This window comes from Phyllobates terribilis, unplaced genomic scaffold, assembly GCF_046119375.1.
Source record: "Phyllobates terribilis strain yellow unplaced genomic scaffold, ASM4611937v1 Scaffold_12__6_contigs__length_324123572, whole genome shotgun sequence".
Classification (NCBI taxonomy): domain Eukaryota; kingdom Metazoa; phylum Chordata; class Amphibia; order Anura; family Dendrobatidae; genus Phyllobates; species Phyllobates terribilis.
In genome coordinates this window covers 182,308,772-182,333,064 of record NW_027362772.1, presented here as the reverse complement: position 1 = coordinate 182,333,064, position 24,293 = coordinate 182,308,772, and the positions used below count along the sequence as shown (strand labels likewise).

General features: G+C 41.2%; 1 protein-coding gene across 2 annotated transcripts in view; it reads left to right on the top strand.

The window, feature by feature from the left end:
- Positions 1–22,691, top strand: part of PER3 (period circadian regulator 3) — a 41,862-nt gene extending 19,171 nt beyond the window's left edge. For both annotated transcript variants that reach the window (XM_073656512.1, XM_073656513.1), the window contains exons 12-22: positions 1,661–1,789; positions 2,488–2,614; positions 2,913–3,057; positions 3,599–3,723; positions 6,863–7,057; positions 9,048–9,305; positions 10,115–10,863; positions 15,082–15,274; positions 18,891–19,068; positions 20,309–20,459; positions 22,197–22,691. In XM_073656512.1, the coding sequence (XP_073512613.1) occupies positions 1,661–1,789; positions 2,488–2,614; positions 2,913–3,057; positions 3,599–3,723; positions 6,863–7,057; positions 9,048–9,305; positions 10,115–10,863; positions 15,082–15,274; positions 18,891–19,068; positions 20,309–20,459; positions 22,197–22,361 (2,415 nt within the window). In that variant the 3' untranslated portion in view covers positions 22,362–22,691. The remainder of the gene's footprint in view (positions 1–1,660; positions 1,790–2,487; positions 2,615–2,912; positions 3,058–3,598; positions 3,724–6,862; positions 7,058–9,047; positions 9,306–10,114; positions 10,864–15,081; positions 15,275–18,890; positions 19,069–20,308; positions 20,460–22,196) is intronic.
- The last annotated feature ends 1,602 nt before the right edge of the window (positions 22,692–24,293 follow it).

Genomic DNA, 24,293 nt, shown 5'->3' with positions numbered 1-24,293 from the left:
CTCGGCTTTGGCTTTGTCTCTAGTTCTTTTCTCTACAGGTTGTTTTCTCTTTTTGCATACAATGAGGCATGTGTTGAGCCACACAAATGCTTACGAGAGCACGCCATGCATTGCTAAAAGGTTCCAAAGCTTGCAAATAAAATGTTAGTTTTCTTTTTTTAAGAAGAAAATGTACTTTTTTAAATTTTCTCTCCCTCCCTCCAGTCTTGAGAGTGATTGTGGCTTGGTGTTACTGATGGAAAACATTTTTATTTGGAAAGAATGAAACTTTATTTAAGTAAAATAGAACTTTCTAATATACTTTTTGAATCGGTTCCCTACAATTTCCTAGAACGTTCCTTGCTGTCAATGAATGGAAACATTCTTGTTCATTTTTTATTTATTTCATACCGTTCGCCAAATCGGACCACAATGCTCGGACTGGCTGGCTTTTCTCCCCAATCCAAGTGTGCACGCTTCCTAGATTTCTGTGCCGCTTTCACACTCTGGTCGGGAGAGCCGCTGGCCAGTCTGAGCATTGCAGTCTGATATCTGTCTGATTTATACGGCCGTCTGTGGCTGTGCCCTTAGCCTGAGGGTAGACAAACACTCTGGACTGGAGAGAGATTTGCGTTGCTGATGTAGAGACTCCTTTATCTGATCAAGAGCCCTCTGCACTAATTCATTGAAGTAAATTCTTATGTAAGATGGCACTTTCCTTTATAATGATGACTCTGTGTCAGCCATAATAATGCTTCTTCTCCTGTAATAATCATCCCATGTATACACTTCACCATTCACACCGATCGATAGGGACATTGATCTTGAAGAGGAAAGTAAGTGACTCTTGTGTTTCATGGTTACACAATCCAATGATCCACTTCGGAGACGTAAAGGCTCCATGTGTCAGACTTCTATAGACTCCTCACATAGACTTTATAGACTTCTTCTAAACTTCTTGCTACTCTCCACTGGCTGCTTTTTTGGAATCCAATCTTTTGTTCCTTATTATCAGCCATTTCAGGACTGACCTGAACATTTTCTGAATGATGGTTATTATAGGATGCTGCTAGGTAACAAGGTTCACATTGGATGAACAATAATGTACACAATAGTTTAAAATCAGGTCGTCTCATGCAGAGCCACAAAAGGTCTCATCTGTTCTCCTGACATTCATTTTTATTAAGTATTTATGTTCCACTTAAAATAATTTTTAGGTATTATTTTTTAACTCTATGTTGCAATGTTCCTCTTTTGTTCCTCCTGGAAATGCATGAATGAATTGAAAAAATGTGTTATTATTCCCATGACACTGGCAGAGCATGGAGAGACACTCTGCCAGCTAGTAACACTTTCATCTCCAGGAGGAAAACTAGGAGAGGTGACAAGTAAAGTGTGCAGAGAAATCTGGCCTACCAGAATCATAAATATGGGGACCCAGTGACTTCTCACATGCCCATAGTGTGATCCTACTATACAGCGCATATTAGTACTTGGTTACTCTATCATATATACTTCTATAGCACATGCTGGGGTCTGTAAGATGGCGGCACAGATATAAATGTTGCTTCTTTGTTGGAGATTTTGTTTAGATTGATCATGCAGCAATTATCATAAGATGTTGTGTACCTTTTTATGCATAATTTGGCCGGATTTCACATCTTCAATCATTTCCTTCCAGCCTGTTCACAACAATGGCTCCAGCGGCTACGGGAGTCTGGGCAGCAACGGCTCCTACGAGCATTACATAAGCATGGCCTCGTCTAGTGATTCCAATGGCAACTGTGTGGATGAGATGCACAAAGAACCGGTAAGGATTGTCAATGGCAGGAACATCAATTATCAGACGTGTCTAAATATGTGGTCCCCCTTCCTGTCATAGAAATGTCACAGTTCTCAAGTAGTAGAGGCATTTTAGTGTCCCATCACTGCCATTGTGCCAATGTGGTCACCATCAGCTGCACTAATACCGCCACGTCCGTCCCTGCAATCAGCTTCTTTGTGGCAGCACTGGGTTCTGTTGCTTCAGTGCTTCACTTGTGTGCAGCCCCTTCAAATTTCCAACGCCATTCTGCAAATGTTTTCCTTTCTTGGTGTTTTGTAGTCTTGCCATGACTCGTATGACATTATTGACTTCTCCAGTCATAAAAATATACTGTATTTTGTGACCATGCCGCCAGTACCTTCCAATGTCCTCATGTTGTAACGTGTCCGTGTTAATAGAAAACAAATAAATTAAATGTATATTTACATACATTTATTTTCTTCATATTATATATATTTTCTCTGTGTAATATATATTTATATTACAGAGAAAGTATATATAATATAAAGAAAATATACACTGTTTGCTGTGTATATCTAATTTAAATACTTAATGATGTCTGTAAAGCGCTATAGAAAGGAATGCCATTTTATAAGCGATAGAGAAATACGGTACATTATTTTAATCTATTCTCCATCAGTTTACATGACTTGCTTTTTTTTTCCCCTCCCTTGTTGTTGCAGATGACGTTAAAGCAGGTGTGCACAGACATTAACCGCATCAAGAACATGGGGCAGAAGGTATACATAGATACGAGAAGTAAGCCTCAGCCCAAAAGACGAGAGGTGCTGGACAAGGAGGTTGTGAAAGGTGATTATACCCAACGTCTTCCTAAGTTTTGTTTGCTATGGGTGTACCAAACTGAGCTGTGGACACTTTTAGGGCCCTTGGTTGAGTAGTCATGTGCCACACAATAGACTTGTAGCCACATTGTGTCCTCCGTTGTTGTTGTGGGGTTTTTTTTGTTTTTTTTTATAATTATTAATGGCCCATAATAAAAATTGAAAAAAATGTAATTGCGCCACCTAGTGCTGAAGTAGTAAAATATAAAATCTGTCAGTTATTGACCAGGGAAATGAGGAAAACTGATCATTTGTTCTTTTAACAGCCAAACCGAATCAAAATGCTTTCTTCAGGCCTCATCAGGAGAATGTGATGGTGGAGGGACAAGGAGAGTCCTCGTGTGATGCCTCCAGAAAAGGCCAACACATCCCCTCCTACCAGCAGATCAATTGTGTGGACAGTATTATTAGGTAAGGCACGAGGGTGTGTTTTCTAGGGTGAATTGTCAGCATTTGGGGTTGATGAGATTTTGATATAATTTTTTACTTGAAGTGATGTCATTTTGTTTTCTGCTCCATTTACATCTAAAGCCAAAGAGCAGACAGAGAACAGACATCACCGGCCGTTGGCTACTCGTAAAGGAGCCAGCAGGATCTGACAGTTAGCCCCTGTTCTAGTGATTGTCTTGACTCCTGGGCAAATATTGTTTAATAACCTGTGTCAGAAAAATGATGCACCACAGCGCACATTATCTCTACTGCAAATAGTTCTACATGTAAATCAAAATCATCTGATAAATTGGACAACTAAGGTGTTAGCAGGGAGTGTGGTTGCAAGTTTGCTGATTATTTCCAGCAGGATCTATAATGTAATGTAATGTATGTACACAGAGACTGCACCAGCAGAATAGTGAGTGCAGCTCTGGAGTATAATACAGGATGTAACTCAGGATCAGTACAGGATAAGTAATATGTGTATAATTTTGTAATTCTCCATTCCTCTTCTTCACAGGTATCTGGAGAGCTATAACATCCCAGCTTTAAAAAGGAAATGTCAGTCCTCCACCAATACCACCTCCTCCTCGGAGGACGACAAACAGGGTGTCCCTGGACAGAATGACCTAGAGACTTTGGAAGGTAAAAACTATCTCTGTGTGGGGGTATAAGCAGCTTCATTCAATGGGAACACACTCTATTTTTTACTTTATGAAAAGTTGCCACTAAACACACACACACACACACACACACACACACACACACACACACACACACACACACACACACACACACACACACACACACACACGTACTGTATATTGTGTGTACAAATTAATATGGCTGTGATGACTTGCCTAATTCCTTTTTATGAAGTAGATCTGCTTTGTACTAATATTATCCTATTCTTCCTATTTCTTCTTTCTGTTGCTTGTCTTTTTAAAGGGGAATAGTTGGTTGCATTATCACAATCTTGCCTTACAAAGAATAAAAGCAGACCAGTTGTGTTTTTTTAAATGAAGGTTTTTATTGAGATGGTTGTGCAACCATCTTTACTCTAATTTCTCAATGTGAAAAATGATTCTCTCCACAGTTGATTAGAGGCATAAATATACCATAACCACCATCAGGTGTTTGTGCTTATTATTCTAAGGGATATAGTAGGCATCGTGATTGTTCTTTTTTTAGGTTTGCTATGTTACCAGGATCTTAAAAGTTTTGTATTTACGTAAACCCTATTTCTTCTACCTGGAAGCCCTAGTGATTACATTCTTCAAATATAATTTTCTCATTTTGAAATCTTTGAGAATTTCTATGCCTCTTTACAACTAGTGCAGACAAATAGTCACACGTTTGCCCATACAGACCAATGAGATCACTAGTTTTAATGCAGAGTCGAGAGGGAAAAAAAAAAAAGTGTAGTAAACTCAAATAAAACCTCCTGGCAGCATATAGTATTCCAGTGTGGTTGTTTTTTTTCCTTCCTGATTCTAGTGTGGTTTAAGCTTTTAATGTGCTTTGTCTGTTTACGCTGTTTAACCAAAATAATTTTCTGAGATTGTACATTTTACATCTGCATTGTTTTTCCACACACAAATCTGATGGATTTTCACGGCAGTAAAAGGACAGATCCATTAATAAGGCTTTAGACTGGACCCCAATCGCCAAGCATTATGCTTTCATGAATGTCCATGTCGAGTCTCTCGGGTCATCAAAATTCCACTGCTGAGGAAGAGGGAGAATGTGTGCAAATTTGTGAAGAAACTGGAAAAGTTAAATTCACCTAGTGCCGTGTTGCTAAGACAATGGCCAGTGCTGCGAGAGCCTGTGTGGCATGCTCCCAGAAACCTCTTTCCTAGCAGAGTTCTTTTTTGTTTTTTTTTGGAGAGTAGCTGCTGAGATCCTTAGACAGGACTCTGTCTGAAAGAAACCTGCAGCATTAGACTTCATGGTGACTCGCGGTAAGGCCACGTTCATTCCTTCAGTATTTGGTCAGTATTTTACCTCAGTATTTGTAAGCCAAAACCAGGAGTGGGTGATAAATACAGAAGTGGTGACGTGTCTCTATTATACTTTTCCTCTGATTGTTCCACTTCTGGTTTTGACTTCCAAAATCGGGAAACGTATAATAGAAACACGTCACCTCTCCTGGTTTTGGCTTGCAAATACTGATGTAAAATACTGACCAAATACCGGACGTGTGCAAGTGGCCTAACCTGCCGGTTAGGTTGGTTGTTTTGTTTAGGGAAATATCAAAGTCACTGATTAGTGGTGGTAACACAACTGATTCACGGATTACTCGTGCCACCATGAAGCTAAATAAATGAGAGCGTTTCCTAATCTAGTGGATACGTCTCAGATGCATCATTAATTACACTTATTAAAGGTTTATTCACAAAATGTTAAGTTGCCCTCTATCCTTAAGGGATCCATAACTTACTGATTTCTGTTGATCCAACTGTTGGGCCTCCTCCCCTTCCACACCTGAAATACTGAGATCAGGGCTTGCAGCACTCGGATTTGTCCCCGTCCACACCTGCAATACTGAGATCATGGCTTGGAGCGCTCGGGTTTGTCCCCGTCCACACCTGCAATACTGAGATCATGGCTTGGAGCGCTCGGGTTTGTCCCCGTCCACACCTGCAATACTGAGATCAGGGCTTGCAGCGCTTGGGCTTGTCTTGGTCCACACCTGCAATACTGAGATCAGGGCTTGCAGCTCTTGGGCTTGTCTTGGTCCACACCTGCAATACTGAGATCAGGGCTTGCAGCGCTCGGGTTTGCCCCCGTCCACACCTGCAGTACTGAGATCACTAAGATCAGGGCTTGCAGCGCTCAGGTTTGCCCCCGTCCACACCTGCAATACTGAGATCAGGGCTTGCAGCGCTCAGGTTTGCCCCCGTCCACACCTGCAATACTGAGATCAGGGCTTGCAGCGCTTGGGCTTGTCTTGGTCCACACCTGCAATACTGAGATCAGGGCTTGCAGCGCTCTGGCTTGTCTCGGTCCACACCTGCAATACTGAGATCAGGGCTTGCAGCGCTCGGGCTTGTCTCGGTCCACACCTGCAATACTGAGATCAGGGCTTGCAGCGCTCGGGTTTGCCCCCGTCCACACCTGCTGTACTGAGATCACTAAGATCAGGGCTTGCAGCGCTCAGGTTTGCCCCCGTCCACACCTGCAATACTGAGATCAGGGCTTGCAGCGCTCGGGTTTGTCCCTGTCCACACCTGCAGTACTGAGATCAGGGCTTGCACCGCTCGGGTTTGTCCCCGTCCACACCTGCAGTACTGAGATCAGGGCTTGCACCGCTCGGGTTTGTCCCCGTCCACACTTGCAATACTGAGATCAGAGCTTGCAGCGCTCGGCTTTGTCCAGCAGTCCCATAGACATTGAATGGAGCTGAGATTGAACGTGAGCATTTCCGCTCCACTCAAGGTTGGGCTTTGCAGATGTCAGGTTTCAGAGCCTGGTTCTTGTGATCATGGGGGAATCCAACAGTCAGACCTACTGCAATCCGTATATATGGGATAGGGGATAGCTTAACATTTTAGAAATGGCCATTTTAATGTAACTGTGTGCACCCCTCCGCTCAAATTATGATGCACTGGGACAACTTCCAGTAATCTAACATTTCTGATATTTTGCCGCTTTGCAAGTTATGGGAATGTTACTGTACTGGCTGAGGATCCCTTCATAAGTTTGCACAAATTAGGAAAGAAATCTGGATATTTAAGTGAAAAAAACTCAAGTGTCCTCGATTTTCTTGTATCGTTGCAAGATGTTCCAGCACCAATATCCACGAGTCAGTTATCAGCAGAATCGATGGTCACCGCCGATGCTCAGACAACAGCCGCTGTGGTGGGAGCTCCACTGACCGACCTTACCCTGTCCATCAAGGCAATGAGTGTGGTTTCAGTCACCAGCCAGTGTAGCTACAGCAGTACCATTGTTCATGTTCCTCGGCCCGAGTCAGGTGGGTTACATTCTGGGGAGAATTTCAGAAATTCTCCCTTCTTTTTCTGCAGATTACAATGTTTGACTTATGCTTAATGCATTTGACTCTTAGTTTGCAGGGTTGTGCTCGAGGAACAAGCCACACTTACTTGCTTCATAAGACTCAAAAATATAAAGGAAGCCTCCAGCTAAAGCCTTTGGATTTCAGCACAAAACAAAGCTGGCTGTAGCCAAGCTAACCATTAAAATAGACTAAGTTATGCAGATGGCGCGCAGCAGCAGTTGGATATTGTAGACTCCTCTTGTCGGCAATTCAACACCACAGATCTATGGGATTTTTTTTATATAATATATATATATATATATATATATATATATATATATATATATATATATATGATTATAGATATTTTTGGCATAAAACCTTTTTTATTTTTTTTACTTAACTTTTCTATTCCAATTCAGATCTGCTATGCTGCAGTCTTGGGGGGGATGATAGTCCTCTGATGTCCATGATAGGGTGTTCTCCACCAGTTACAATTTCGCTGCACTGCATATTTGTAACAATGTAAGAAAAAATAAAAGATTTCAAGGAAGATCAAAATATGTAATCAGGTGGAAATTTATAATAATCTTTTCTATTTGTGAAACACGCAAAATCCAAAAATTGGTGAAAAATATTTTTCATAGTCATTTTTAAATAAAATATATATATATTTTTTTTCTTCCATGTCTTTCTGATTTGGATAAAAGTATGGGGTGATGTGGGGGTCTGATATGGATGACTCCGCCCTCCTTTATTTTCCCAAAATGCCTTTTTTTTTTTTTTAAATGGCCGATCACCGGCAACCCCTGTTGGATTCTCTACTAGCACAAAATCCAACTACAGGGACCATGGAAGTGGTGTGAAGCATTCTAATAAATACTGTCTGTTTTTATTTTGTTTTATTTTTGATTTTAATTCATTGTCATCTTCAATCTTTTTGCTGTCAGTGAATAGAAACCATCTTGTTTATAAGCGGAAACTAATCCGTGCATGCCGCAGCTGTGAGAAGTATCAGGTCTGCACAGGTTTTAGCTTCTGGATATAAATAACAATGTTCTCAGTACGTATTGGAAGCAGAGATCTTATTGGATGGTGAGGAACAAAATTGCAAACTATATTAAAAAGTTACATAACTTTTTTTGGTTTTTAAAAAATTGTCCGTTTCATAAAACTGGGGGGGGGGGGGGGCATTTAAAGGGAACCGATCACCAGGAAAATGCAGTCCGATCTTAAGGCACCATGAAGGGGGGGAGCTAAGCAGATCGATTTTATATAGTTTTGTGAGAAAAGATTCAGTATAACCGGAGTTTTAAGCATTTAAACCTCTGGTCTCTGGGTCCAGTGGGTGGAGCCATCAGTGACTGACAGCTGTCTCTGCATGCACAGTTGTACAAAGAAAGCTGTCAATCACTGATAGGACCGCCCACTGGACCCAGAGACCAGAGGTTTAAATTATTAAAACTCCAGTTATACTGAAACTTTTCTCACAAAACGATATCTATCTCCATCTCCTCCTGCTGTATAACATTGTGCCTGCAGAATGTCCTGGTGACAGGTTCCATTTAAACTATAATCGCCATATACCTTGTACACAGGAGGCAGAATGGGAGCAGAGTGTTTATTAGAAAGCTTCACCTAGCCCCATGACTTCAGCCGTACCTCTTATTGGCCCCTGTAGTGCACATATTTACAAGGCAAGCTGCTGATCATTCTTGAGATTTGTTGTATTTTTTCTGCTTTTTTTTTTGTTTGCTGAATTTAATTCTTTTATTTCACAATTAAAAATGTGTTTAGATTTATATGACAATGTTTGTTAGGGGATCATGCCAAAAAAGTTGACAAAGTAACTTGATAATTTGGACTGAAACTGTTTGATTATGGCCACTGTTTACCTGCATTTTTCCTGTGTTTTGTGAATGTGTAATTCGGACAAATAACCCTTTTACTTGCCTTTCCTCTCCAGAGGTGACAGCCATAGAAGACGCTACAGTTGGTAGTGAACTGATAGATATGAAATCTTCTCAAGCTGCGGGCTCCAGTGTGGCCCCAGAGGAGTTTAAGCAGGTCGGATTAACCAAGGAGGTCCTGTCTGCCCATACCCAGAAAGAGGAGCAGAACTATGTGCACAGGTTCCGGCAGAGGATCATGCAGTCTCCATACAGTAGTTACCTACAGCAGGACAGCCGGAGCAAAGCCTGCTCCCATGAACAAGGTTTGCAAGGTAGCCATCATGGCCTACTGTCTGTGTTGTCTCTTATCCTGATAATGCCCAGCGTAGTTCACAACTTTGGCTTTCCACTTGAACGGGGCAAACATCTTTTAGCTCATGTGAACACCACTTAAGTTGAGAGATGTTTTGGTGTGGTGCCTCGCCCCAAAAAAAAAACAAAAAAAAAAAACCTTTTTTTTTTTTTTTTTGCTAAAAATCATGACTTAATGTAAGCAGCTTAGAAAAAGACAAAAAAAGGGTTACAAACTCTCCCATCAGCTGACTGACAGATTCTCAGTTAACTCGTTTAGCAGCCAGCAATGTGGCTTTTACTGGCTCTACAATTCTCTGCAAAAGATGCTATGTATTAAAGAAACACATACAAAAACCACTTTCAGCCCAAAATGCATATATTTAACTGTAAAAAAGTTACAAAAATGTCCCAAAAGGAGGTTTTTTTTGGACTACTTGTAGTTTTATGTTGGTACCATTTTGTGGTGCCGATAACTTCTTTTTTTCCATATTTTTTTTGCCTTTTACCTTGCAGGATAAATAGCACATTAATTTTATAGTCAGGGTTGTAAAGGATGTGATACCAGATAAGGTGTTTTTCTAGGATTTGAATGATTAAATGGCATGGGTTGGAGATCACTCTGATCCTAACCAACACAGCTGACCATTGGTGCAGATGGCACGGGCACAGCTCCTGAGCCTACTCCATCCGAGCGCCATAATAGTATGGCATGGTGCAGGAAGGTGTTAGTTACATTACCATTCGGGTTTCCATAACTTTCGGGATTTTATTGGCTTTGTATTCTCAGGAGAACATTCGCCTCAGCGCACTGCTCCGACTGCTTGGAAAAAAGGTAAAAAACAAAGCAAACACAAGAGGCAGAAACCTATGGAATCATCGGACAGTAACGGATCTCACCCCAATCTACCACCACGACCGAGAAGGCAAGGACCTTTGCCACAGTCTTGGCCATCGTCTGAAGTCTCAAACCCAAGTCCTTCAAACATGGCCTTTCCAGCTCCAATGATGATCCCAATTCAACCAGCTTATCCCATGCCAGGGTTCCAGGTCCCACACATGGGCACCACGGTAGCAGGAGACTGTACCAATTCCACTGTAGCTCCGGAGTCTATCCCACAGTCGAACATCTCCTACAACATGCAGCCATTCCCAGCGTTCCCGTCTCCATACATGGGCCCATTAATGGCTGTGTTCCTCCCCAATTATAATATGTACCCGCCTATCAACCAGCAGATACCTCAACCTTTCTTTCCCGCTCAGTACCCATGCCCACCTTCTTATCCATACACTGGAATGCCAGTTGCTCCCCAAACTGTGCCATCCCAAATTCCCACAGACTTTATGGACCCAGAATCTCGTCCATCATCTCCCATGTCAGCAGATGAGCTGCAGGATGTTCAGAGTGATGATCCGCATCTTTTTAGTAACTCTAGAAGCAGTTCTCCATTACAGCTGGTCCTTCTCCAAGAAGAGTTGCCAAAACCAGCAGAGCTTCCCGAAGGTACCACAACAGAAAACCAAGCGGACATTAAATGTGTGAGTTGTGCTCTTAGTTTGTGTTCTTAACCATGGCATAACATTTTGTACAACATAGATAGTTAGAATGTATCAATATGTAATTAGAATAACTTGTATTTTATGCTTATCCATGTATTATTACTATTATTATTATAGTAGTTATATACTTGTACAACTCCTTTTTAGATGCAGACTAACGGGCAGATCTAATTTGATGCAGGTGTTAGTTTTGGAAATGAAAATTTACAGGGTGATTCCATAATTTTTTCCCTCTGCTTGGTCTGAAAAAAATTACCCTTACGGAGTACCACATTTTTAATCTTGATTTCTTTTAGTGTTTCTTAAAGCCCTAAAGTTGGCATTTGAAATGACTTTAGTTTTGTGCCATGTCTGTGATCTGCTTTTTTTTCAACAACGTTAAACAACTGAATGAACATCCTCCGAGCCCGGTGATTCCATAATTTTTGCCAGAGGTTGTAATATTGGGGCGCTATTGGAGTATTCTTATAAGTACATAGGGAGCAGTATTATAGTATAGTCTTGTACATTGGGTCAATTATAGTAGTTATATTTTTGTATATGGGGCAGTATTATAATAGTCATAACTATTGTAATACTGCCCCCTATGTACAAGAATATAACTACTATAATACTGCCCCTATGTATAAGAATATAACTACTATAATACTGCCCCTATGTACAAGAATAGAACTACTATAATACTGCCCCTATGTACAAGAATATAACTACTATAATACTGCCTCCTATGTACAAGAATATACAGTGGGTACGGAAAGTATTCAGACCCCTTTTAAACTTTTCACTTTGTTTCATTGCAGCCATTTGGTAAATTCTAAAAAGTTCATTTTTTTTCTCATTAAAGTACACTCTGCACCCCATCTTGACTGAAAAAAAAACAAATGTAGAAATGTTTGCAAATTTATTAAAGAAAAACTGAAATATCACATGGTCATAAGTATTCAGACCCTTTGCTCAGACACATATTTAATTCACATACTGTCCATTTCCTTGTGATCCTCATTGAGATGGTTCTACTCCTTCATTGGAGTCCAGCTGTGTTTAATTAAACTGATAGGACTTGATTTGGAAAGGCACACGCCTGTCTATATAAGACCTCACAGTGCATGTCAGATCAAATGAGAATCATGAGCTCAAAGGAACTGCCCAAGGAGCTCAGAGACAGAATTGTGGCAAGGCACAGATCTGGCCAAGGTTACAAAAGAATTTCTGCATTACTCAAGGTTCCTAAGAGCACAGTGGCCTCCATAATCCTTACATAGAAGAAGTTTGGGACCACCAGAAGTCTTCCTAGACCTGGCCATCCAGCCAAACTGAGCAATCGTGGGAGAAGAGCCTTGGTGAGAGAGGTAAAGAAGAACCCCAAGATCACTGTGGCTGAGCTCCAGAGATGCAGTAGGGAGATGGGAGAAAGTTCCACAAAGTCAACTATTACTGCAGCCCTCCACCAGTCGGGCCTTTATGGCAGAGTCGCCCTATTGAAGCCTCTCCTCAGTGCAAGACATATGAAAGCCCACATAGAGTTTGCTCAAAAACACAGGAAGGACTCCCAGACTATGAGAAATAAGATTCTTTGGTCTGATGGGACGAAGATAGAACTTTTTGGTGATAATTCTAAGCTTTATCTGTGGAGAAAACCAGGCACTGCTCATCACCTTCCCAATACAATCCCAACAATGAAATGTGGTGGCAGCATCATGCTATGGGGGTGTTTTTCAGCTGCAGGGACAGGGTGACTGGTTACAATTGAAGGAAACATGAATGCGACCAAGTACAGAGAGATCCTGGATGAAAACCTTTTCCAGAGTGCCCTGGACCTCAGACTTGGCCGAAGGTTCACCTTCCAACAAGACAATGACCCTAAGCACACAGCTAAAATAACAAAGGAGTGGCTTCAGAACAACTATGTGACCATTCTTGACTGGCCCAGCCAGAGCCCTGAACTAAACCCAATTGGGCATCTCTGGAAAGACCTGAAAATGGCTGTCCACCAACGTTCACCGTCCAACCTGACGGAACTGGAGAGGATCTGCAAGGAAGAATGGCAGAGGATCCCCAAATCCAGGTGTGAAAAACTTGTTGCATCATTCCCAAGAAGACTCATGGCTGTGCTAGCTCAAAGGGGTGCTTCTACTCAATACTGAGCAAAGGGTCTGAGTACTTATGACCATGTGATATTTCAGTTTCTTTTTCAATAAATTTGCAAAAATTTCTATTTTGTTTTTTTTTCAGTCAAGATGAGGTGCAGAGTGTACTTTTTAATGAGAAAAAAAGAACTTTTTAGAATTTACCAAATGGCTGCAATGAAACAAAGAGTGAAAAATTGAAAGGGGTCTGAATACTTTCTGTACCCACTGTAACTACTATAATACTGCCTCTATGTACAAGAATATAACTACTATAATGCTATCTTTCTATACAGTTAGGTCCATATATATTTGGACAGAGACAACATTTTTCTAATTTTGTTTCTAGACATTACCACAATGAATTTTAAACAAAACAATTCAGATGCAGGTGAAGTTCAGACTTTCAGCTTTCATTTGAGGGTTTCCACATTAAAATTGGATGAAGGGTTTAGGAGTTTCATCTCCTTAACATGTGCCACCCTGTTTTTAAAGGGACCAAAAGTAATTGGACAGATTAAATAATTGTAAATAAAATGTTCATTTCTAGTACTTGGTTGAAAACCCTTTGTTGGCAATGACTGCCTGAAGTCTTGAACTCATGGACATCAACAGATGCTGTGTTTCCTCCTTTTTGATGATCTGCCAGGCCTTCACTGCGGTGGTTTTCAGTTGCTGTTTGTTTGTGGGCCTTTCTGTCTGAATTTAACAAGTGAAATGCATGCTCAATTGGGTTGAGATCAGGTGACTGACTTGGCCATTCAAGATTATTCCACTTCTTTGCGTTAATAAACTCCTGGGTTGCTTTGGCTTTATGTTTTGGGTCATTGTCCATCTGTAGTATGAAACGACGACCAATCAGTGTGGCTGCATTTGGCTGGATCTGAGCACACAGTATGGCTCTGAATACATCAGAATTCGTTCGACTGCTTCTGTCCTGTGTCACATCATCAATAAACACTAGTGACCCAGTGCCACTGGCAGCCATGCATGCCCAAGCCATCACACTGCCTCCGTCGTGTTTTACAGATGATGTGGTATGCTTTGGATCATGAGCTGTACCACGCCTTCGCCATACTTTTCTCTTTCTATCATTCTGGTAGAGGTTGATCTTGGTTTCATCTGTCCAAAGAATGTTCTTCCAGAACTGTGCTGGCTTTTTTAGATGTTTTTTAGCAAAGTCCAGTCTAGTCTTTTTATTCTTGATGCTTATGAGTGGCTTGCACCGTGCAGTGAACCCTCTGTATTTACTTTCAGGCAGTCTTCTCTTTATGGTAGATTTGGATATTGATACGCCTACCTCCTGGAGAGTGTTGTTCACTTGGTTGGCTGTTGTGAAGGGGTTTCTCTTCACCATGGAGATTATTCTGCGATCATCCACCACTGTTGTCTTCCGTGGGCGCCCAGGTCTTTTTGCATTGATGAGTTCACCAGTGCTTTCTTTCTCAGGATGTACCAAACTGTAGATTTTGCCACTCCTAATATTGTAGCAATTTCTCGAATGGGTTTTTTCTGTTTTTGCAACTTAAGGATGGCTTCTTTCACCTGCATGGAGAGCTCCTTTGACCGCATGTTTACTTCACAACAAAACCTTCCAAATGCAAACACCCCACCTCAAATCAACTCCAGGCCTTTTATCTGCTTAATTGAGAATGACATAACGAAAGGATTGCCCACACCTGTCCATGAAATAGCCTTGGAGTCAATTGTCCAATTACTTTTGGTCCCTTTAAAAACAGGGTGGCACATGTTAAGGAGCTGAAACTCCTAAACCCTTCATCCAATTTTAATGTGGATACCCTCAAATGAAAGCTGAAAGTCTGAACTTCAACTGCATCTGAATTGTTTTGTTTAAAATTCATTGTGGTAATGTCTAGAACCAAAATTAGAAAAATGTTGTCTCTGTCCAACTATATATGGACCTAACTGTATGTATTTTTGTATATGGGTGGCAGTATTCTAGAAGTTATACATAGGCTCAAAAATATTCAAAGGTTCCAATGCAAGATTTCTGGAAAGATGATCGTAGTTTGCGTCTGATAAGTCTTTCTCATGGTATTCCTTTTTTCAGGTGGACACAGGAGAGGACAGCGGGAACAATGACAGCCATTCGGCATCTAGTGAACTCTTCGACCTCTTACTACAGGAGGACTCCCAGTCTGGCACTGGATCGGCCGCTTCAGGAAGCGGATCTGCTAACTCCAGTTCGTTAGGGTCTGGGTCAAACGGTTCTACCTCAAATGAGACCTCAGGAAGTGGCATAGGTATGAAGTGACTGAAAGTTTGCTGGTCACCTGAATAAGTAGTGTTTTATTGTAAGTATCCATTATCCTAGTCTGACGATGCTCAAACAATGGACTTCACAGCACAATTAATATGTCTTGTTCTGCTTTGAACTGTATACCAGATTGTCTGGTATCGGTGCATAACTGAATAAAGCGCGTACATTCTAGGTGGTGGCAGGGCTGGACAGACCTTAGTTGCATTGACCATATAGCCAAGAGCCATGGGTAAGTAACCTGTGACGGCTTTATGTCAAGGCTCTTCCTTTTGTGTCTTTCAACAACAAATTAACCAGTTGTGGAAATCACTAATCATAAACTTCTCATATGAAATTTTTCAATTTTAGGTTGTTACATTTTTTTTTTTTTTTTTTCCTTTTTTTTTTTTTTTTTTTCTTTTTGTTTTGACCATTGTTTGGTTACTTTACTAAAGATAATGTTTCTAATGTGTTTTACAGGTAACACATGTGTCCTTTCCTCCACTTTCACTTGCCCAGAGTGACTGACATTTATGTCTTTTGTTTGGTTTGTATTCACCTTTAAAAGGGATAACATCCAGACAATGGGTGGGTAACGTACAGAGCGGGTGTAGATATTGTGAATTGTGCTGAGGTTTCTCTATATAATAAAGCTGACGGTTGCATTGTAACAGTCTTTGTTTTTCTATACATCCTAAAAAGAAAAATTAAGGGGCACTTCTAATAAGAAAATCCAGGGTGCTACACAACTGTTGGAGACCGTAAAACACAATGAATGTGCACACCCAAAAATGGTGATAATATTACAACTGTATTGATTAATCAAAGTAAAAAAAAAATGGCTGCACACACAGGGCATCATCCAATGTAAGGAAAAGAAATAAAGGGAGTTGGTGATCTACTCACCTGGCAAAGTTATACAAAAACTATACAGGGTGAACGAGCAACTGCTGCTGCCGACAGATACTTATGGAGAGGAGTTATTCCATATGTATAAAACTGTGAGAAAGATGATCTGCTGCGGGCGCCGTAGTTGGAAGAGCTGGTGTCTAAAAGAGTTGTGTCCTCTAGAAGTAAGAGGCTAAGCTCACGTCAATGACTGGGACAACTTTTGTTTTAGCATACAGAGGCAAAAATCGCCACTCGTTTCGAAGCTGACCGGCTCTTTTTTCAGGTGAATTCAGATGTGATCTTACCACTATGCTAAAGTAAAAATCGTCTCAGCCATCTTCTAGTGGACAGGACTACCACCAGCTCTTCCAACTACAGCGCCCGCAGCAGATAGTCTTTTTCATAGTTGGATCTTTTTATTGAATAATGTAGGACCCAACAGCTACGGAACTTCAATGCGATATCAAGAACTTATATGTAAGTGTGTGTGTGTCTATATGTACATACTTGTATGTATGGGACACGTTCTTGACATCGGATTGATGTTCCCTAGCGCAGCTTAGTCAGCCTATCATATAGATAATGGTGAATAATTTGATATCCAGATGCATGCAAAAAGGGAAAGAGATGCACAGAAATCCTGTAAGAGATAGAAGCAATAACCAGCTTGGTGTTGCAGCTTTGTCAAGTAGCCCATGATTTCACAAAGTTGTGATAATGTTGTCATTTTTGACGTGCTCTGTGTTTGGATATATCTTGTGATATATAACTAATCGGCTGTACGTGACGTTTGCCTGGTAACCACCTAAAGAGTTAAAAAAAAAAAAAAACCTATAACGCTCAAATACATATTTAACTACATGTTTAAAGAGTAGGCTCGCTTTTGAGCGTATTGTTAAGATACTTCACAAATTATCCTTTTGCTCCAGTCACATCCAGAACTGCATCCAGAAATCTATTGCACGGCCTCACAACTTGTTACTTTCAGCCCTTTCCACTGTGATGCATCTATGGAGATGTTTGTTTATTATATTTTTTATTTATTTATTTTTATGTTCTTCACATTTGACAGATTGGTGGGGGTCGGGGTTCTGAGACCTTCACTGATCCCTCAGACTGCTCTGAAGTGATGAGCTCAGGAGGTGGAAGCACTCTGCTTCTGTATGGCACGTGCACAAAGAGGTGTTACGCCACGTAGACTTTCTATAAGGCCATGTTCACACCTTCAGTATTTGGTCAGTATTTGTAAGCCAAAGTCAGGAGTGGAACAATCAGAGGAAAAGTATAATAAATACACAAGTGGTGACGTGTTTCTATCTCCTGGTTTTGGCTTACAAATACTGAACGTGTGAAAGTGGCCTTAACCCTGGACACCACTCTGTGTGCATGCACGTGCCAAGAGCTCAACGTTTCAGGGTAGTTTTTGAGCGATTAGTGAAGGTTCTGACCCCCACTGATCTGAGGGATGTTTTATGTATTTTAAAGGGTGGGGGGGGGGGGAACTAAGTGCATTTGTTATTGAGGCTTTGGAGATAGGCATTGTTTGGATGGACAGTGTGAACCAGCTCAAGTACCCCGAGCATCCCCCTTACTCTGGAACTCAATTTGTCTTCCATGATTGAAGACTTCAGCTGCAACCTGAAAACTCATCTCTTCACAAACGCCTACAGCCTGCAATAACCCTGCTCTCACCTCCCCACCACCGGAGCTGCTGCTAGTCAGACCTCCTACCTCCTTCCCCACTACCCTATAGATTGTACGCCTGCGAGGGCAGGATCTTCTCTGAACCAGTCCGTCGCTGTTAGTTTCTGTTTATTGAACATCTTTTATATCGGTTAGATGTATGTGAATCCTTTGCACATGTACAGCAGAACTCTGAATGCAGCTCTGGATATATCTGGAGTAAATGGTGTAGTACAATAGAAGTTAAGCAATTATTTGTGAAGTTACTCAACATTATATGTAAATGTCAAATTGTATTAACAGTGGAGCTACGCTTTACATTCTTCTAAACAGGACATATTAAAGGGGTTCTCCACTAAGATGCTCCCCTTGTAATGTATGTGGCTAAGGGAGAGATTTTATTCAGTGCTTGCTATATATATCCACATTTGTCATTTTAGAGGCTGCAGCATCTGCACTTGTCCAATGCCTTCTACTTTTTGTGAACCTGGATAATCAGATGCACGCTGCACCCTCTGAACAAGCTGTAATGCTGGGAAAGCCTAAAAACCAGCATATCTGATTTACCTCTTTATACATAAATCGTAAATATTAGCCTATCACCACATACATGATCTTATGGGAAATGAGCTTCTAGTGTAGAGCCCTTTTATTTGTGCCTGTCCATTGTGGCGAGCGCAGACCAGGGAGCTCAGACTGCAAACGGAGCCTGAAATGGGGACAGCGGAGGCCGTGCAGAGATGACGGAAAGATAAATCTGCATTTATTTATTCGGTCAAGTACAGACTCTGCGCAGGGACCAGCGATCCCCATTTCAAACCCCCTTTTTTTTGCTTTCAGATGATCAGAGTGCACACAATGCACAGTTGTTTGTACTGATTTACGTATTGTTTTTGCACCCTGAGCATTAATAATCATCTGCAGGTCTAGACCTGGATAATGGTGAGCTGTGTACCTGTATGCATGAGAATGGCGGCCTTCATTATTACTGTGCCATACGACTTATTATTTTATTTATTATTTTTTTTCTCTATTACCCCTTAAAGGGAGTAGTAACAGTAGCAAGTATTTCGCTAGCAAGTCCTCCGATACCTCCAAGAAGGGACGTAAACGTCAGGAGATTGTGCAAGCAAACGCTTTTCCCAAGGCTGCCGGAGACTCCATATGGACGATGATAGAGCGTACACCTACCTCTGTTATGATGACGTATCAGGTCCCCACGAGGTAAGAATGGGCATGGCTAGAGCCAGTATTGTGCTGGCAACTTCAAGGAGCTGCGACTCACTATGCACCCTGTCCTAATGCTGCCCCCCCCCCCCCAGCAATGACCGCAGGTTTTATTGAGAATTAATGTTAGGGCTAGGCAAAACCATGTCACGAAAGTGCAGTATAGGTCATTGAAAGGTTTTTACATAAGAATGTGAGTGCACAGATGAGGTGTGTGTTTTTGTTTTTTGTTTTATACAATTTTAAGCTTCATGATAAAATGGGGCTATATAAAAGAAAGTTGCAACCTCACCCAATTTTATCTTTCCAATCATCTACATGCTTACACTGCCATCATCTGCAGCAGCAGCGAGTGGATTTGTGCCTCTGTCAATCTCACATTTAAAGCGCGCTAATATGGGGTTGCGACGTGACATGCGACCATTGTTCCCACGCGATTTCAGGGTGCCGATGAGTTGCTATTGCAGCCAGAGGTCTGTTGGTGACGCCCCTGCCTGCCATTACAGCCTGTGTCTGTTTTTTAATAGGCCATGATAATTACTATACAGTATACTACATTACTTCGGTACTTCAGTATATAGTTTAAGCGATCTGACGATAGTAGGCTCAAGTGCTGTTAAATAAAAATAAAATAAAATAGAAAAAAAAAAGAAATTAAAAAAACAATCCATTTGTATCATCACCCTCCCTCCCCATTAAATGTAAATGCTAATTTCTCAGGAATGCGGCAACAGATACAAAGGTGACAATTGATTTACATTTTAAATGCCCATATATACAGTTACGGGAGTTGATCTTACTGGCAGATTCCCTTTTAAAGAGGTTATAGTTATAGGAAATTGAAATGCTTATTGTATTGCTCACAAATTTTGGTAAATTTTACCAAATTTCAATATGAAGGCGTCAACATTGAAATTGCAGCACCAAGAATGAAAAGTCTGCGATTTCCAGAATTCCACGTATTGTTTGCTTATTAACATTTCTGTGCATCCTGTGATTTCCATAAAGCCACGACTTTTCCTTCCTGACGTTAGTTTCAGTGTTGAGAAGTGTGTAACATATTTTCTTATTTTATAATATGAATGTGTACATTTTAAGGGCAGTTGCACCTAAACCTTACATTATCATGCATTAGATATTTAGTTACAAAAGTCTTCCTCGTCTGTTTAAAGTGCCGGATCCTTTTTAGATGCTTCCTGGTATATTAATTCTGGGCTCTCCTGCTTCCTTTTTACAGAGATATGGAGACTTTGTTGAAACAAGATCTGGAGAAACTGACTGCCATGCGGAACAAGCAGCCCTGGTTCACGGAAGAGCAAAAGGAGGAGCTGGCGGAGGTGCATACGTGGATTCGAAACCGGACAATCCCACAGGAGATAGACACTCAAGTACGGGTTACAATTCCATTTATTTTTCCTTTAAATTCTCATCTTATGGCTAGGGTCACATCAGCATATATTATCTCATCTGAGAGAATCGGACCATTTGTGCAAATCATACTGTGATCAGAGTGTCATAGTGTGCTCAGATTCTCTTGGATGAGAAATGGGGGGAAAAAAAATTCTCCATCTGAATTGTGTTAGTCTGTGAAAATCAGACTGCATTCAGATGTTATCCGAGTGCAGTCCGATGGTTGCCATGGACTCATTGACCTGCGTGCAATCTTAATATCTGAAACAACTCGGACCAAGGAAAAATATCAGACGTGCACTGCCGCATAGCATAACATTGGTCCGAGTATATCAAGGAACGTAACTCCGCTGCCCCCAATCGTCATGACAATTTCGCAATTCACTGACGAGTGGTGGACAAGGCCACAGGTGTTTTCCCCACTAGGCCACTTGAGGAACATTATATTTATTAATATTATATTCCATGCATTGAAATCGGAGGTGTATGTACCATACGCTCATTGTGAGCTCCCCAATAACTGGCCTAGTAGGGGGAAAAAGCCGCGGCCTCATCCATCACTAGTCAATCAATATATATCCCGATACGATCACTGCCAACTCCACAATAATAAAAGGAACTACTAGCTGCCACCACCAATCATTTATACAGGCCAGTTGAACACCCGTTAGAATGTAACATTGCTTCAGGGGTGTGGTTTACAGAGCAAGAGGACCGGAGCTATTAAATTTTATATATTTTAATCCAGAAAGAAAAAAAAAAAATAACAAAAAGTACTAAATCTGTGTCATGGAAATGGCTCAGAGCTTAGCGGAGGGAAGCACTCCTTAGAGCAATGGACTGAACCACCACAGAGTACTGTCTTCCAGAACTGACACAAACTCTGCTTTTTATTAGATCAAGGTTATGTCCACATACCTTCCCTTGGTGAGCTCATATGGGGGGGGGGGGTGGCTGTTTGATGTGCTAGGTCTTTAGAACATTATGAGATCCCCCAACTTTCAGGATATCTTTGCCCCTGGAGGTCACAGGCGGGAGATACTGTTATAATGTTTCCCATCAGGATTTTATCTTTCTATAGATGAAACATGGCATCTATAGCATCATCCATCTGCCTGATATTAAGTTGGAGGTGTTAGGCCGGCCTTACGGTGATATGAGTGAATTTGAATTTGTTATGTTCATCACTTCGCCACGACTCCGAAAATATATCTCCCATTAATATCGGATCTATGCAAACCCCAATTTTTATCACTGACTGACTCTAGAGTATCTGAGATTCTTTTGAACAGAGGAAGCTCTTACCTCGGAAGTGTACTTCTCCACCTCTGAGTATACGAATCCTAGACTTGGTGGCTAGCTCTCAGAAGAGCCCCCATTGTAATTACCTGTTCATGGCAGGAGGTCGCTATTTCAATGGAGGTTGAAGTGTCAGCACTTTCTCACTTCCCCAGTTATAATTTATCCTGTATGTTCAATGTGAGGATGAGCTGTCCTCTCTCCAGAGATGTCTTTATGGACTCTGATGTTTTGTCGGATCACACACGAACCAAAAGTTCGGTCATGTGCAGGAGCCCTATAGGAGAACAATACAAACCGGCTTCTTTTAGGGATTAATGTAAAAAATGTATAGCTAGAGTAGAGTCCTTACCACAGGGCAATATTGTGAGTGTATGTATTGAGAATCTTATGCCTGTGTCTTTTGATGCCGACAGGGATGCGTCATGTGTGTGAAGGGCATCAGAGCAAATACTCTCGAAGAAAATAATAGGGAAGAGGGAGACTCCACCAAAGCGACAGAACAATCAACGACGCAACATTCTCCGTGCCTGCTCAGTCTCTCTGACCCTGGAGAAAACACATCAAACTCAGAGACTTGACTTTTTTTTTTTTTTCTTTGTAAATAATTTTTTTATTTTATATATAAAACTCTTATTTAATTCCGTTAATTGCTGCACAAAGAGGAAACTTCATATTCCTTCAACAGCTCTCACAGCCCAGGGAAAGAAGCCAAGCGCTTTTATGTTTTATGACCAACCCTGTGCCAAGACTTTCACTGTCCACTCCGGAGTTTGACATTCTGACTATCCACACAGTGGTAGCATTTCCCCGGTGGACCCATACTGACTTATTTTGGAAAAAACATTCTGATTTTCTGTGAACATTTTTTTTTTTTTTTTTTTTTTTTTTTGTTTGTTTGTTTTTTTTTGGGGGGGGGGGGGTTTTGTGCGCACTTGTCCTGTCTGTAAATATCACTGTTATTAAACATGTGCTAGAACAGAGTGAGTGGTTTCAAGACGTTTCGTTTTCCTTTTTATTTGTAAATTTCTATATTGATAAAAATGAACTTTGAGGATTACGTTTGTCAATACTTGCATTTTTTTTCTTGCGTTCTCGTCCCCAAGTCCACGTTCACACACTGCATTTTTAAATACCTCTTGTTAATGCATTACTTATGTTGTACTAAGTTTATAGCCTGTGTTGCACTCCACAGTGGCACTCGCAGTTCTGCAGAGATCAGAACCTCTCAACATTTCCTGCTTGCTCTGGGGATTTGCATTTTGACAGGCGACTTTTTTCAATAGGCATCTGATGTAAGGCGAACATTCCCACCCTATTTCAATCTTCACCAGCAAAATACTGAGCGCGGCTCTTGAGATACAAACTGCAGAGGGTAAGTTTTGTACATAAAGTGACTTCGTGTTTGGGATTAAATATATATTGTGCTTTTAATGGACACTCGCTTGAGGAATATCTTGGAATGGAAACAAAGAACGTAGACATAAAGTGTCTGTGTGCGTGATAATAACTTTTATTTCTATAGCTCCAACAAATTCCGCAGCACTTTACATTTAAAAGGGGACTTGTTCAGACAATAAAGACATTAGAGTAACACATAAATCAGATACCAAATGGCGTGCTTAAATTGTATGGTCCAGCCATTCAACATAATAAATAGGGTATTCGCATAAGTCTGCATGAACCAGTCACCAGCCAGAAAGTGTACATTACATACACAGAGGGCTATTAAGTGCATGTAGGGGGTGTGAACACATGCTACGAGGGTACTGATTTTGAAGAAAATTTTGTATGGGCAAAACGGGGATAGTTAAGTTAGGTGAGGCGATAGGCCAGTCTAAAGAAATACGTTTTTAGGCCACGCTTAAAACTGTGGATATTGGGGATTAATTGAATTGTCCTGGGTAGTGCATTCCAGAGAATTGGTGCAACAGGTGAGCAGTCTTGGAGACAGGAGTGGGAGGTTTGGATTATTAAGGATGTTAATCTTATGTCATTAGCAGAACTGAGGACACGAGTAGGATGGTAGACTGAGACCAGGGAGATGTACGGCGGTGCTGAAGCGAGGAGTGCTTTGTGGGTGAGGGTGATAAGTCTATATTAAACTCTATAACAGGCAACCAGTGCAACAACTGGCACAGGGAAGAGGCTTCGGTGTAGCAATTGGAAAGGAACATGATCCTGGCTGCTGCATTCAGGACAGATTGGAGAGGGGAGAGTTTACTAATCGGTCTTCCTCTTACTAGAGAGTTGCAATAGTCCAGACGAGAATGGATAAGAGCAACAATAAGAGTTTTTGCTGAGTAAAAGGTAAGAAAAGGTTGAATTTATAGAGTTGTTTTTGAAGTAAAGGTATCCCAAGGGTAACGTTTTTCCTTGCGGCGAGTGACGTGTTAAGCATGTCAAGGTGAGGAGACTTTTAAGCCACAATGCTCCTCTGGGAAATGAGGTGTAGGTGACACAAGCGAGTGATCGGATGTGGGGAGGGAAGGAATGATCTGGATCAAATATGA